Below are 17216 nucleotides of genomic sequence, written 5' to 3' on the forward strand. Positions count from 1 at the left end.
TGTAGACCAGGCTGGCCTCAAACTCAGAAATCCGCCTGCCTCTGCCTCCCGAGTGCTGGGATTAAAGGCGTGCGCCACCACGCCCGGCTCGAAGCAGTTATTTCTATCTAGGATTAAGGGTATGTTAAGATTTGGAGCCATTCTAGAGGTAGGCCAGAGACAGAGGTCTACAGAGTGAGTTTCTAAGACAGTTGGGGCTATGCAGAGAGGACCTGTCATGGAGACAAACCAAGCCCTCCTCCCCCAGAACCAGAACCAGGTGAGTCTGCTGCACAGCAGGAGAGACCACGGGGAGAGGACAGCTAACCTACAGGGGCAGACACACATCAAGTTCTAGGACAACACAAAGGTTAGATGTAATGCATCACAACTTTAGCTTATACAGTGAAATAGTGTCCACATTGGGTTAAAAGGAGTAAAATCACTTCTGACATTAACAATCCCTTACAATAGACTCATACTAGGACTACCTGAATATTACTAATCTACACTAGAGTTTCACATTTAAGTAAGAGACACACTGCTGACTAACAGGATCTCATGGAGCCTAAGCTGGCCTCAGAATATTTACCAACAGCATGCTGGGATTGCAGCCACTACCCATGTTAGAGATAGAACCCAGGGCCTTGACATATTAGGCCTTACTTCTTCTCTAACCCAAGACACGGATTTATATGCTATATAAAATTCCCAAGATTTGAAGTAAGGTATGTAAACTCAATAGTTTAAAATAACTTCTTTTCATAAGGGAATGCATGCCATAAGCCAGAGGACCGAGTGGAGTGAATTCTTTCCTTTACCTTTATACAGGTTCTGGGGATGAAGCACAGGTTGCCAGGCTTGTATAGCAAGCATTTTTACCCACTGAATCATCTAGCTGACATAGCTCAATGGTAGTCTACTACACTTACCACACTACCACAATACACCCGTTTTCACGTCATACACACAAAACGCCAAGCCTGTTAGCAGTCATTGCTCCTTTTCTCATACTTAGCCTGGCTAACTCTCATCTACTTCGCTTTCTGTGAAAGGACCTATTCCATATACTTTTGATGAAACACAGAAGAGCCTTCTGAGATTGGCTCTTGACACACTTCATATTCTAAAATTCCATGTGCCAACGCTCCATTCCTTTTCACATTCACATATTTCAGGGCTGGGACAGATCACCATTTTGTTCATTCTACCTTGGGGATTTCAGCCATACCGCCATGCCCATTTTCACACAGGTTCTTATGTGGAGTCACACTTACATCTCTCTAGTATATTCAGAGCATGGAACTGTTAGGTCTGAGCACTGACTTAATTGACTATTGTCAAACTATGATTGTAGCAGACATATTAAAGCAGAGTTTGTTAACTGGGTCTTTTACCTGGTCTGTGGTCCCTGTCTCTTTCCACCTAAGCCCTGCAACCCTGCGGCCTTACCACTCACCTCCCCGCCTCACTCCTATAGGCAGGCAAGCTTCTGACCCTCATTGTGAATTCTCTAAGAAAAAATGTTCAAACTTTCACTGAAAAGACATTAAAAAACCCCAACTACCAGACTTTTACTTTGCCTTCCCCTCAAAATGTTCCTTGTAAAAAACTGTATGAAGAAGAAAACATGCCCAAACGACAGACCGAAGGCTGGATGGAGCACACAGATTCCAAGCGGTGCCATTTTATACTGAACTGTCATTTGTACTATAGTTAATTCATTGTCTAGGAAACAGAGGGCCTACCTAGGTTGGCAGTAATTTAGTGTCGGTGTGACTGCACAAGAGACAGTTAAGTGTATCAACCGTTTCTGTGATCACTGAGGCCCAAGGCACAGGCATCCAATGGACACTTTCCTTTCTTCACCTCTGCATGACCTAATCCCCGGGCTGTGTGTTCTGTGTCTCCTGTGCTCCTGACTACCCTAGCTAGAGCACACACCTCTAGACAGGAACAGCAGCCTGCCCTCTCTGCCCTGACACTCTCCTGGCTCCAGTCACACTTCATATTCTTCAGCCCTGGAAAATGCAGAACCCACGTCTTCAAATACACCTTTCCATGCTTCAGACACCATGGTGCCCCTCCCTTCTATTACCACTACACACACACACACACACACACACACACACACACACACACACACACACACACAATTTAATCTCTCATGTCTGTGCCATCAAAGGTAACAGGGAAGGTGAGTGGCTCTTCTGTACTTGAGGAAGCTGACAGCAAACGAGCAATAATGCCTCAGTTGGAGACAGGAGCTCAACAGCCTCCAGCAAGAGAAATCTGAAAATGTAACCCAAGTCACCTGGAGTACCCTAAGAAATCAGACTCCACTCACAATCAAATCCCTCACTGCACTGTCTCAGTGCCAAGAATCGAAAGTTCAAGGTCAGCATGATTCAGAATGAAGCTAGGGATAAGCCAGGGCTCACTCTTATGTGTACAATACCCATAACACTCTTATTGGCTGTGGCAAATTACCCAGAATGACTTACTTTTCAATGTCCTGCATGTCACCAGTAACAGAACAAAAGTGTCTGAGCCCCATCTTCTGTGGGTGCTCAAGAGCAGCTCACTGTGTAGGCTGTCTCCCTCAGTCCCAGTTCTTCCATAGCAGAGACCCTGGCCACACTGACAATCGAGCCATACTGACCCCCTGGGCCACACTGTGCTTGCTCCTCTCACGGCTGCCCAAACAAGTCACCCCAACCACAGGCGGCACTACCCTTCTGGACCCCACATCTCTTCTCAGGGTGAGGCAGAGACTACGCCCCTTGCCATGCACTGTATGTTGGCAGCGCTGAGAACCACATACATTTCTGCAGGGAATACTGTTTACATGCAGACCCTGAACTAACAATTCTGCTCTTCACTCTCTGAAGTCGCACAGTGAACACTCGAGTGCATACGACAGACATGTAATGCAACCCCTAAGTCAACACCAGCTGAAGCTCTGTTAGTCAGGCTTAGTGGTGTCACCCGCTTTCCAGACAGTGACATAACACTACCTACCCACAAATAATGCTGAGTGTTGGGGAAAGAGTTTTACTGTGTATTATCACTGTTGTATCTACCACCTGACCTGACCCAGCCCTGGCTGCCTAAAGGGAACTACAGACTACTGGTTCAGTCAGTCAGGTTCAGGTTAGGTTAGCAGCCTACCTCCTCCTCCAGAGTGTCACAAGCTAGACGGATTCGGGATGTGTCCACATGGTGGGGCTCTGCTTTCAGCTTTTTGGATCGCAAGCTCCAGAGTTTTATGCAGGAGTTGTCAAACCCAGCAGCCAGCAGTTTGCTATCGGAGGAGATCTCTGCAGTATTCAGCAGCTGTTCCGTGTTATAGAAGGCATAGAAGCAGATGGTGGTGAGGGAGGGAGGTCCATCCTTGACCCGCTTGATACTCTCCTGCAAGACGTCCAGGGCAGCCTCATTCTGCAGAATAGGGCTGGGCACGTCTGGCGGTTCCAGGCTGCTGCTCTCACTGCGGGAGGAGCCACCGCTGGCGTACAGCTGGTAGTCTGTCCTCTTGGCAGGCTGCACGTCTAAGTGAATGTGCACGGCAAGCACCTTGCACAGGGCAGTGTTGTTGTCGCTTTGGAGGTAGCGGATAAGGTAGTTGTAGCTATCTTCCTGGAGACGGACTACATACTTGTTGTCCAGGAATGCACGAAGCTGGAAGTTTGACAGAATGTCCTGGATGGTCTGCGTGGTCTGCAGCTGCTCGATGACATCCTTCTGACTTGCATTCTGCAGGAACATTCCATGGAAGCGGCTATAGAAGCTTTCCACGGTGCTCTTGGGGCCGCTTTGGACCAGGTTGAGGTGGAGGTAGACAAAGAGAGGGTAGAGGAGAGGCATAACTTCTCGGCTGTACTGGGAGTCAGAATCTGCAATAAGGAACGGTAACACTCAGTAACACTGGAGAAACAGGCTTCTCCTACAGCCCATACTTCCTGCCCATACAGATCTAGTGTTTCAAAGTCTTCCCAATCAAACATGGAAGAGCAGACTATGAGGTTCAGTCAAGGTTAGGGGACTTGGCCATGCCTTGTGACTGCTTTGCAGCTGTGGTTAGGCCTACAGTCTAGCATCTTCTTCATTACTTAAGTCAGTAAACCCATACTTCTGAGAATCCTTAGATGGGTTCTAGCCAGACTGAGTGCCATACAAAGACCATTAACCTGGTAAGCTTCAAGACAGAAACACAGGTATGTTCAAAATCTTCTGGGTAGCAAGGTAGAGGTGGTGGTGCATGCCTTGAATTCCAATGCTTGGGAGGTAGGTAGACCTGTGTTTGAGGCCAATGTGATCTACATAGAGAGTTCCAGGCTGCCAGGAATACACAGAACAAAAAAAAAAAAAAAAAAACCTGTTTCAAAAAATCTTCTGGGGCTTAGCAGTTAAAAGCACTAATTGCTCTTCCAGAGGACCAGTAACCACATGGTGGCTCACCAAAAGGTGTAATGGCATCCAATGCTCTCTTCTGGAGTATACAGCTACACTGTACTCATATACATAGAATAACACACCTTAAAAAAACCAAACCAACCAACCAACCAAACAAACAAAAAACCAAAATTTCTGGAAGGCACTTAGCCTTGGTTCTGTAAGCACTGTAGCAAAGAGTAAAATCAAAGTTCATTGGCCATCCAGGCTGGTCTGTCCTATGCAATGGTGAAAATACTCGTTCAAAGCTTTTACTTGCTTAGTGAAACTTCCCTTTGTAGTGAGAAATACAAATTAGATCTTTTGTTTTTGTCATTGTCACTGAGATCATTAGCTGGAAACTTTAGTGTCACGACACTCTGATAAAGAGTCGAGCTTTACTGTCAGCTGAGTGAGAAGAGGTGTACATGGCACCTCAGTGTGGACCAAGTTGAGGACAGAAGGAGCGGGGCTCTGCAGATACAGAGTGAGGGACAGAGGACAGCCACCATGGCACAAGGACCATACAACTGAGCCAGGCCTGACTCACTCAGAGCCATGGTAGTGTCTAGACACTTGAGGGTAGCATGGTTGGTCCTGGCAAATCCTTCTGTTATAGCCCCTGTAACTTGAACTTTATTGCTTTTTGGGTTTTACCTGTTCTTTATTGTGATGAATTTGGATTTTGTACAGAAACATTTGCTCATGTCTCAGCAAGCTAAATAAAAATGCAAGCCAGTACATACATTCTGCAAGCCTATGTAAAAAGAGCCATTTATTCCACAGCAGGAGCACAGGTAAACACCTAAGATGTGATCATCCACATGTGCAGCAGTGTGAACTTCCACAATCCCAACTCAACGTGAGAGAGACAGCTTCTCTAAGAAAGCACCCTGGTCTGTGATAAAATTACTCAAAAAATTAGTCTATACCTTCATGATTTAAAACTACTTTTTGGCTCTCTCCACCAGCAAGATGCCCAAAGGAAAAAAGGTGGCCCAGGTCCCCACTGTCATCAAGACACAGGAGGCTAAAAAGGTGGTCAATCCTTTGTTTGAGAAAAGGCCCAAGAACTTCGGCATTGGGCAGGACATCTAGCCCAAGAGAGATCTAACACACGTTGTCAAATGGCTCCGTTACGTCAGGCTGCAGCAGCTCTAAGGACCTCCTGCCATTAACCAGTTCACCCAGGCCCTGCATAGGCAGACAGCTACTCAGCTGCTTAAGCTTGTCCACAAGTACAGGCCAGAGACAAAGCAAGAGAAGAAGCAAAGGCTACTATTGGCCTGTGCTGAGAAGAAAGCTGCTGGCAAAGGCGACGTCCCAACTAAGAGAACTCCTGTCCTTCAAGCAGGGGTCAGTACAGTCACCACCTTGGTGGAGAACAAGAAGGCTCAGCTGGTGGTGAATGCCTGTGACGTAGACCCCATCGAGCTGGTGCTTTTCCTGCCTGCCAAAGATGGGGGTGCCCTACTGCATCATCAAGGCAAAGGCCAGGCTAGGGCGCCTGGCCCACAGGAAAACATGCACCTCTGTTGCCTTCACACAGGTTAACTCGGAAGACAAGGGTGCTCTGGCTAGGTTGGTGGAAGCTATTAGGATCAATTATAACGACAGAGATGATGAGATCTGTCGCCACTGGGGAGGCAACCCGAGTCCTAAGTCTGTGGCTCACATTGCCGAGCGGGAAAGGCAAAGACTAAAGAACTCACCACTAAACTGGGCTAAATGCACACTACATTCTGTACATAAGTATAGTTAAAAAACAAAAAAACCCTACTTATTATTCCTGTGTCATCCTAGAATCGTTCATGGAACAGACTGCATCCAGAACAAAGTTCATGGGCTCCTCCACAATGCAATTACCTGTGTGTGGCTGAACTGCGTCTGGCTTCCTCACTGGAAGGAAGTGTGTATGTATATATGCATGTATGTATGTATGTATGTATGTATGTATGTATGAATATCACTAGGTTTTTATTTTTTTAAATATAGCTTTGCAGTCGGTGCGCTTAACCCGAGCCACATCTCTAGCCTCCTAGTACAGTTTTTGGAAACGATCTTTATTTTTGTGTGTGTGTCAGGTTATACGTGCAGAGGATAGAAGACAACTGGCAGCTGGTTCTCTCCTGATACTGATGTGGGTCTCAGGCACTAAGCTTAGGTTGCCAGGTTTCACAGCAAGTACCGTTTTGCCTAATGAGCCACCTCTTTAGCCTTTCCTGGTTTATTTTATCACAGGGTTTCATGAAACCTGGGCTGGCCTCAAACTTGCTATGAGGATGTCCTCTGTCCTTGAACTCTCAACCTTCATGTCCCTGCCTCCCAAGTACTAAGATGCCAGTATTCTTGGACAAACTGTAGCCCTGGCTGGGTTAGAACTCATCCTGCCTCAAACTCAGTCATCCACCTGCTTCTGCCTCCTGAGTGCTGGCATGAAAAGCGCATGCCACCAAGCTGCCAAGCCAGGATCTGCTGATCATTCTCCATTTGTGCGGAGTGGAGAACACCTCTGTTCTTGTACGCTGCTTACAGAAAGGAGACAACACCACTGTCATCACTATCAACATGAACCTCTTTCTGTAACTCTCCACTTTAGGTTAGTACTGGCCGTCACAGGTCCAAAAGACATGCTTTGGGTTAGCTGTCCAACTTGCCTCTTCACCTCACAGGCAAGGACGTGGAGGTTCCCAAATAGGGTGGCCCTGCTTAAAAGCAACTGTTTTTAAAAACTTGCATAAATGAGTAAGAAGCAAAGGGAACACATCCATGATTTTGTCTCCTTGGTCACTCTATGGCCTACATAAATGACAATAGTTAACTTCATCTGACTTATGAGCACTACCCCAAGAGACAATATACATTTCAGACTCACTTCACTTAAAGGACACCTTTGTCCATGGCTGATCTGACTTTCATTCAGAGGAATGTGGAGAGACTTTGGGGGCCGCCTGGCAGGAATGTGACATTGGGCCAGGACAAGGAAGTAAGTTCAGGGAAGAATCTGATTTTAGGCCAGGACAGGGAAGTAGGCTCAGATAACTTGGACTTCCCAATAAGCCCTTAGAAGTGATCACGGGACTTTTGTTTATTGCCTTGCCTGTTCCTTATTTGTGTTTATTGTATTGCTTGTTCCTCAACCTAGAATTGACATTACTTGATGTAATTAAAATGGTATGAAAGCAGATTGGAAAAAAATAAACCTGCCTCAGTCTCAGACCTGGCTAGAGTCATGCTACAATGTTGCCTAATTGTCTTTTTTCTTTTTAATCCTTACTCCTGCCCTGGAGAATCTGTTGACTGAGCTGGTTTGGTCAGAGGAAGTCATAAATTACTGTGCCAAAAGCCACAGGCAAAGAGAATAGGACAGGCAGAGTTCTCTATCCTTGTAAACTTTAACCCCAAGATCTAAGTCTCACAGTTTCATTTGCATGCAAGCACTGGGTTAAAAGTGTGGTGGCACACGCCTTTAATCCCAGTACTCGGGAGGAAGAGGCAGGCGGATTTCTGAGTTTGAGGCCAGCCTGGTCTACAAAGTGAGTTCCAGGATAGCCAGGGCTATACAGAGAAACCCTGTCTTGAAAAATAAATAAATAAATAAACAAATAAATAGGTGTGGTAGTACTTTAAAACACTCTGCTTGTGACAGAATTCATCACCTGCCTTCTCAGAGGACTCACCGGTGAGAAAGCTCCTCAGGCGTCCGAACTGCACTTCATACTGCTGGGGCTCTGCCTGGCACGGGGCTGCAGACACCGCATTGGCACAACCAGATTCTGATTGGACTAAAAGGAAGACACAGAGGCAGGAAGGCAGTTACTGTCTACCACACAGCAGGATGGATAGAGGAGAGCACAGAGCGCAATGGCATCTCTCAGTAAGTCTCTAGGATCCTGACAGACTGGGACAGGATGTTAATACCCCTCTGTCTCCCTTCTCTTCTGATACCCCATAATACTAGGGCAGAGGACTGAATAGCTACAAAGCAGGAGAGATTAAGTGAAGAGAAGACAAGCATGAAATATTCCTGAGATTTATCTGAAAGTGTCTAGCCCATGTTAACATGGTACATGTGCTATGGCCCGGGTTTGTCAATCGGAGAGGCCATGCCTTCCAATATGACAGCTCACAACTGTATGTAATCTAGTGCCAAGTGACTTGGCACCCTCACACAGGAGGAAAAACATACATGCAGGCAAAACACCATTGTTTTTAATAATGCACATTAAAAAAAAAAAAATCTCAAAAAATTTTTTCTCCCTGTGCAGCATTTTCTTATCTCAGTACTATGCTATGGACAGCTGTCGGAGAAGTCTCTCCCCCAGGCCTACTGCCTGGGTGCGGAACGGGGCACCACAGGGGTGATGGGAGCATGGGCGTCACTTAGCACGGCATAGGGATGAGGGTGCTTGCAGTGTTCTGGGAGGCTAGCAGGAGCAGCAGCCTGGGGTCTCACTTTAACACGCAAACATGCCCCTTTTGACTTGATCCTTTCTTTTCCTGACAGGGTGTCCCCAGCTGACCTGGGAATTTCTTTTTCTTTTTCTTCTTATGCTGGAATTATAGGAGCATGTCTATCACACCTGGCCTGAGTTTTGTTTCCTAAAGAAGAAATAAGCTTTCTGCACACCCCGGTGTAGAATCTACACCATACTGCTCGACTCCTACTGTAACTTTAAGGCAAACTTCCACACGACATCCAGAGACACTGAAGCTCTGCAAATGGAGAAAGATGCCCTCAAATTCCTTGCAGCAGGTACCCACTTAGGTCGTACCGACCTTGACTTCCAGATGTCATCTTTAGTGACCTGAAGAATATGTCACATGTGGCTACTACATTGTGGATGGAGGGATATTAGTGAGTACAGTAGAACTGAGGGAGTCCACAGTACAGGCCCGACTCCCTCCCAGGAGCAAGGTTCTGGGCTAGCAGAGAGGACCTGCTCAAGGTACTCAGTCTTGTAGGGGAAAAAAAGTTGCACCACCAGGGACTCACCTACCTCCAGGGACACATAGAACAATCTGGACTCTCCGAGGAAGGAAATACGGCTCTAGCTAGGGACTCCAGAAGTTCAGTGAGGATAGTTTTGTGGGACAGGAAAGGCCTAGAGGCCAGTGCCCCTCAGAGCTGCTCACTGAGGCTTGGTAGCCTACCCTTTGCTGAGAACCCATATGGGCCCTGACAGCTCCTGTTCCAGGACAGCCATAGGATCCTGATACCTGTGAGGTTGGCCGCCATCTCCTCAGGGGTCTGTGAGAGTCTGAGGCCTTGCTTCAAAGGGCCTTCTGAGTCTACGTACTGCCGGCGTTTGAGGTAGCAGGACACTGCCACCTGAACCTGCTCCGTGCGCACTCGTTTCATGACCTAAGAAGAACACAGAAAGCATGGTGTAAGGGATGGCAGAGGTGTCTACAAAGCTGTTAAGACAGACACTGAAGTGACCCAGTGAGGACACAGTCTGGGTTACCTAATTATAAACCTACATTCTCTTTCATTTTATCTACTTTTCCAAAGGCCATAGAGCCAGCTTCTTTGGGGGGAAAACAGCAGGGTTAACACCCACAGATCCCTCTCAAATACACTCGTTCAAGCAGCACATGGACCTTCTTATCAGTGCTCCTAGCGTGCAGCAAGCTTCAAGCAGGAGGCAGCGTCAGACAAAGGCCAGAGAAGCCCAGACCCTGGGTAAGCAGCTGCCACCCAGCTGAGAACCTAGTAATGGAAGGTTCCCTGTGGCTCTAGGGATGGGACCCAGAGCCCCGCACAGCCGGTAAGCACAGGAAGCACTGCACCAGTGAGCTGCAACCCCCCCACCCCCACCCTCCTCTGAGACAGTGCTGCTTTATTTGTAGTCTGCCATGGCCTTAAACTCATAGAGACCTGCCTTCTTCAAGTACAGGGACTAAATAAAGGTGCAACCGCATCCAGCCCTGCCTTGAGTTTTACTGCTGTGAACAGACACCATGACCAAGGCAAGTCTTATAAAGGACAACATTTCATTGGGGCTGGCTTAATGGTTCAGAGGTTCAGTCCACTATCATCAAGGCGGAAGCATGGCAGCATCTAGATAGGAGGCATAGTGCAGGAGGAGCTGAGAGTTCTACATCTTCATCTGATGGCTGCTAGTGGAAGACTGACTTCCAGGCAGCTAGGGTGAGGGTTTTTAAGTCCACACCCACAGTGACACACCCACTCCAACAAGGCCACTCCCTGGCCCCCCTAGACTTGTTCAAACATATGAGTCTATGGGGCCATACCTAAACATAGCATANTGCAAAATACATTTAGTCCAACTTCAAAAGTCCCCACAGTCTATAGCAGTCTCAACAATGTTCAAAGTCCAAAGTTCAAAGTCTCTTTTGGGATCCATCTAATCACTTAACTAAAACCCCCAAAGCAAGACAGGAAACCAGCCAGGCAAACTCCAAACTCTGCATCTCCATGGCTGATGTCAAAGCAGTCTTCATATCTCCAACTCCTTTTTCATCTTTGTTGAGTGCAGCAAACTTCTTTCCCCTGGACTGGTTCCACTCCCTGTTAGCAGCTTTCCTCAGCAGATAGCCCATGGCTTTGACATTTTGGGCTCCTCCAAAGGGCTGGCAGCACCTCTCCAGTTCTGCCCTCTGTAGCACTCTAAGCTCAGGTTGATCCACTCCAGTGCCACTGCTGTTCTTGGTAATCACCCCATAGTACTGGCATCTCCAATATGCTGGGGGGGTCTTCCACTGCAACTAGGCTTTACCAGAAGTCTCTCATAGGCTCCCTTCATGGTGCCAAGCCTCAAGTCCTTTGCATGACCCCGTCCTCCTTGGCAACTGAGGCTGCACCTTCACCAATGGCCTTCTATGGCCTCTCACAGTGCCAGACCTAAGCTGCTCTTTTTTTTTTTTTTTTTTTTAAAGATTTACTTATTTATTATATGTAAGTACACTGTAGCTGTCTTCAGACACTCCAGAAGAGGGAGTCAGATCTCGTTAAGGATGGTTGTGAGCCACCATGTGGTTGCTGGGATTTGAACTTAGGACCTTCGGAAGAGCGGTCAGTGCTCTTAACCACTGAGCCCTCTCTCCAGCCCCCTAAGCTGCCTTCATGTGTTCAAAACCAGTACCACCTGGGAGACTCTCACACACTAACAAGAACAGCTGCATCACGAGGTACATCTGGAACACAGCTTTTTGTGCTCTCAGAAAACATGTCCCAGAAGACTTTATATCAGTGACGCTGGTCTCTTCTTAATCACAACTAATTTCTTAGCTCCAGCTCACCAGCATCAATTGTCCCAGTAGTCCCTTCTATTCTGGATTCTAAAGCCAGAGCCATGGGGCTAACGCTGCCAAGTTCTGTTGCTTGCTGGGGCTGGAACATGGTCCCCTTGCTCTATTACATTATCACTAGCTTTCGGTTCCAACACCATTACTGCTTAAGCTTGCCTGTCCTGGAACTTGCTTTGTACATTAACCTTGAACTCAGAGAGATGTATACCCATCTCCTGGGATTAAAGGTGTGTTCAACTATGTCTGGATCTAAATTTAGCTGGGTATGTTCTCACCCCAAAGTTCCACTCCCTTAATCTATTATCTCCTTGAACACAGGATTCAGCTCCATTCCATGTCCCAGTGCCCCTTTAATACTGGAACTATATATTCATATTCTTCCTTTCTAAGTTTGCTACCCTTGTTCAAAGTGTTCTCCACAAGACTTAACCAGAGGACAAAGTCTCTGTTGGGCTTCTTAAAGACTCCCTTCGTCAATGCAATTGATCTGAGTCTCTTCACCTTAGCCTCAGGCAGACTCTTCAGACAAGGGCAAAAAAGTAGCCACATTCTTCACCAAAATAACAAAAAAACAGTCTCTAGGCCACATATTGAAATTCTCCACTGAAACCTCTTGGGCCAGGTCTGCACAGTTCAAATCACTCACACTGAGATAATCTTCCATAGTCCTACTAGGATGGCTCATTAAGCCCCACTTAAATCATTTCATGGCTTTCCAAATCCAAAGTCCCCAAAATTCACATTCTTCCAAACAAAAGCATGGTCAGGACTATCACAGCAGTACCCCAGTCCCTGGTACCAACTTCTGTCTCAGGGTTTTACTGCTGTGAACAGACACTGTGAACCGAGGCAAGTCTTTCTTTTTTTTTAAAAGATTTATTTTATGCATATGAGTACACAGTAACCGTACAGATGGTTGTGAGCCATCATGTGGTTGCTGGGAATTGAACTCAGGACCTCTGCTCACTCCAGTCCCACTTGCTCTGGCCCAAAGATCCATTCATTATTTATTATATGTAAGTACACTGTAGCTGTCTTCAGACATACCAGAAGAGGGCATCAGATCTCATTGTGGATGGTTGTGAGCCACCATGTGGTAGCTGGGATTTGAACTCAGGACCTTTGGAAGAGCAGTCAGTGCTCCTAACCACTGAGTCATTTCTCCAGCCCCCAAGGCAAGTCTTACAAAGGACAACATTTAATTGGGACTGGCTTACTGGTTCAGAGGTTCAGTCCACTATCAAGGCAGGAACATGATAGCATCTAGATAGGCATGGTGCAGGCAGAGCTGAGAATTCTACAGCTTAATCTGAAAGCTGCTAGCAGAAGACTGGCTTCCAGGCAGCTAGGATGAGGGTCTTAAAGCCCACTCCCACAGTGACACACCTACTCCAACAAGGCCACTCCCTGGGCCAAGCACATACAAACCATCACAAGCCCATAGTTGCCCGCCAGACACAGTGTTCTACGGAGCTAGAGGCAGGTGGATCTAGGAGTTCCAGGCCAGCCTGGTCTATAGAGTGCAAGGATAGCCTGGTCTATATAGAGAAAACTCTCCAAAATCAAAGAAAATGGTATTGCCTGAAGTTGAGAATTTAAACTATGTGTTTCCATCTAAATCAAAATATTTCTAATTATTCAAATCACAGATACAGAAATTGATGATAACATGAAGGATGGTGTGTCCAGATGTTAACACAAATCACATAAATTGTTGTGAGAAAGGAAAGTACAAGATAATTTTAAAAATAATTTAAGTTTATTTGAAGCTTTTAAAAAAGTGAGTAAAAGGGGCTATTTTCTGTTACTACCAAATTTATAATGGAACAGAAACGCCTACAATTGTCATGGCCTCAAACAGGACTTTGCCAAAAACTACAGTACAGAGAAGACCAAGGGCGACGAAATGACCTGGGCTCACTTGTATCCCAGCTCGGTCCCAGCTGTGGGTCCCGGCTGAAGTGTCCTCATCTGGACAGCAGATCCCTGCCTCAGGACCTGCTCTCCACCCTTAGTGCAGCCGTCCTCCACGTCCTCCCCTGCCTTGCGCACGCTCCGTGGTCAGGTTGCTGAGCGGGCGCTGTACTTGTCAGGAGGCCAAATGATCTGAGATTCAGGTCTAGAACCACGTAAAGGTGGAAGAAAACCAACCCCCAAGCTGTCCCCTGACCCCCACATACGTGCTGGCACACAACTGCCACGCCCTTCTGGATTAAAACTAAAAGCCAAAGAAAAGAACTCCTGTTGGAGGAGGGAGAGATGGGCCTATAGTAGCTCCCCACTCACCCCCCCCATAACCCACCGCACACACAGCTGTATGGAACTCCATTTTTCACTACTTAGGAGTGGGTTTGGCTTTCAGTTTCACTCATCAATCAGTCTTCTACTTTGAAAGTCACTTGCATTTAAAAAAAATATTGAAATTTGATCTTTTTCAGCCAAGAAGTGGTGGTATACACCTGTAATTTCAGCACTCAGGACTACACAGAGAAATTGTCTCAAAAAAAAACTAAAAAAATAATCTTTACAGAACTGTTTTCTTTAAAAAAATTAATAAAAATGTGTATGAGTGTTCTGCCTGCATGTGTGTATACGCTACTTCTGTGTCATTGACTCTGCTGGAACTGGAGTCACAGGCGGCTGTGGGCTGCCACATGGCTGCTAGGATCAACCCAGTGCCCTCAGCTGCTGTGCTATCTCTCCATCTGCTATTTTTTTCTTTAAATACCTTTCAATATTTTACCTCTGTCATCCATCTATAATTCCTTGTATATTGTGCATGGATACATTTCTCCTGGTTACTTGGCTAACACACTGCTTCCAGAGTATCAGTAAATGTCTTTTTCCTTCTAAACTGATTTGTGAGAGCCTCCAATTTCTTCAACATGACATAGCTGGGAGAATAGGGAGGGCAGGAATTATACAGACAAAACCATATATGTTACAAAAAAATGTTACTGACTGTATTAGTCAGGGTGCCCTAGAGTCACAGAACTCATATCTCTCTATAGTGAGGGAATTTATTATGATGACTTAAAGTCTGTAGTCCAACTACCCCAACAATGGTCAAATTGTGAATGGGAGCTCTGAGTTCAAGGTTAGCCTAGGACAAACAAGCCCCAGATCCAGGTACGGTGGCACACACCTTTAATCTGGGCCACACCTTCTGCTGGAGACCAACATAAGGACATTGAAGAAGGAAGATTGGCTCTTCCTTGCCTGCTTGCATTCACTTGCCAGTAAATCTGTTGGAATCCGCTTCTACAGAAGACCAGCTGAAACAACTAGCCTCGTGGGACTGAGCAACTAGTAGTTTGATTGATTCCCTCAATGTAGAAAGACATTCCCTAAGTTCTGTGACTCTTCTAGAGAACGCTGACTAATACACTGACCCTATTTCACTATGAGACAAGCTATGCTGTCTATGCATTTCGTTCCTGGAGCACCACAAAGAGCCCAGGAGCCAGCAGGGAGGGAAGTCAGGTAAGGCGAGGCTGTGATTTTGGTCACGTAACAAAAAGCATGAGTAAATGCCCACTACTGATATTCCATTTCTTGATGGTTTACTATGCTTTCAGTCTGCTGATAAACGGACAGAACCAAACACACACAGCAGCTGACTCCATGACTCTTCTCTACTGTGGCCCAAGCAGGACAGCCAGGACACCCAGCCTTGGCGACATCATACCATACCTGCTGCTGCTGTTTTCCAGAGTGCCTAATGTTAACCCTGATAAACAAGTCCAATTCTACATTTCAAAAACTAAGATCTTCCAAAGTTCCCACTGGGAGCTAGCTCTTGGTGTCACAGGGCTATGTACACGGGCCCAGATGAATCACAAGCATCTCCATCAAACCCTTCGGTTCTGTTTTTCAAGACAGGGTGTGTCAGAGTAGCCCTGGCTGTTCTAGAAAGAGATTCTCCTGCTTCTGCCTCCTGAGTGTTGGGGTTAATGGTGTGTGCCTCCACTGAGGCTCCAATCGAGCCCTTCTGACAGGAAAAAAACCCTGCCTGTGAATCTCAGGCAACACAAGAAAAACCTTGAGATGAGTATCTTCCAGACTGGACAATACATATGTGTCTGGGATGAGGGGAAAAGACGCTAAAGCTGTAAAAGAAAACAAATGTCACCAGTGGTGGCCAAACTTCATAATCCTAACAGGTGGAGGAAGTAAAGAGTGAAGCACAAGGCCTCCCCCCAGGCTACATAAAAACTAGTTTTGTCTTGAATAAAAACAAAGCTGGGTGTGGTACTACACGCCTTAAATCCCAGCATTCAGGAAGCAGAGGCAGGCGCATCTCTGTAAATTCAAGGCCAGCCTGGTCTACAAATCCAGGACAGCCAGGGTGATGATTACAGAGAGAAAGAGAAACTGTTCACCCTACCGACCCCAAAACAAACATTTAGCTTCTTTTAAATTGAGAGAAGTTTGTAAACACTGACAACAGAACTTACTTCCCACTGACAGCCTGGCTGGGGTTGTCACAACTGCTTTTACTCTAGAGAGTCCCAGAGGACAGGTGGGTCAGCTTCAGGGCCAAAGACCTCAGGGCAGAAATTCAGCAGGAACTGTGTGTATAGCCCATGTGGAACACAAAACACCATAGACACGATTCAACTGGCTTAGCTGGTTCTATTCTGATGCTCATATTTCAGGCAAAATAATGAAAAATGTCTCAGTGAAATTGATTTCCATGGTAAAATCCCCATAGGTGGGTGGGTGTGTCCTCTCGAGCAGGAGTACACCTCAAGACAGATCCAAGTCTCCGATGAGATTATGCTGTAATTTGGAGATACCTGCCCATTTTCCAGCGGTCATAATAAAGAACTAATAAAACACAGGGGCTTGGATATAATTACACACCCTTTTGTTCGAATTACAAGGCTTCTCAGCTTTCAGTTCACACAAAACTGATGCCAAACACCCTTCCCCTATATCTTAATGGCTACTTCTGTTCTACCAACACTCAACAGAGCTGCAGGGTAAAGCCTGGCATGATCACTCCAAGTAATGACCAGGAAGGGAAGACTGCTGGCTCCTCTCCTGTATGAGAAGGCCCTCCCTCATACATGCCTCCCTGCTGGAGCAGGTCCTGGTAACCCCAGTCCATCAGTATATTCTGTATTTCAGCCTCACCCACTTACCATCAAATACAGCAGGCAGGAAAAAAGAAAAAAAACCAAACCAAACCAAACCAAACCAAACAAACAAAAAACCAAAACCCAAAACCCAAGTCTACTAAGACAAGCCAAGTAGCAAAATCTCAGCTCTGTGAAATGCCAAGACACTACTTTAGAATGGAGGCTTCAAGATCAAGTTCAAAGTAAATCCAGGGAATCTAACTTCTACACAATCCTCAAATTAGCTTGATCAGAGTTATTGACTGGGGGCCAGTTTTGGGGGTATGAAGAGTTATTCTTTCTAATTGTGAACTTTAAAAAGTCTAGAATTAGGGGCTGGGGATTTAGCTCAGTGGTAGAGTGGCCCTGGGTTCAGCCCTCAGCTGGGGGGGGGGGNAGGNCTNA

At 46.3% G+C, this 17216-nt stretch overlaps 1 protein-coding gene across 2 annotated transcripts in view; it reads right to left on the minus strand.

The window, feature by feature from the left end:
- Taf5l (TATA-box binding protein associated factor 5 like) overlaps nt 1-17216 on the minus strand; it is a 27756-nt gene that overhangs the window by 3907 nt on the left and 6633 nt on the right. For both annotated transcript variants that reach the window (XM_021220187.2, XM_021220188.2), the window contains exons 2-4: nt 9634-9778; nt 8094-8198; nt 3151-3875 (exon numbers count right to left, since the gene is read on the minus strand). In XM_021220187.2, the coding sequence (XP_021075846.1) occupies nt 3151-3875; nt 8094-8198; nt 9634-9775 (972 nt within the window). In that variant the 5' untranslated portion in view covers nt 9776-9778. The remainder of the gene's footprint in view (nt 1-3150; nt 3876-8093; nt 8199-9633; nt 9779-17216) is intronic.

Source organism: Mus pahari, chromosome 20 (assembly GCF_900095145.1).
Source record: "Mus pahari chromosome 20, PAHARI_EIJ_v1.1, whole genome shotgun sequence".
NCBI classification, from domain to species: Eukaryota; Metazoa; Chordata; class Mammalia; order Rodentia; family Muridae; genus Mus; species Mus pahari.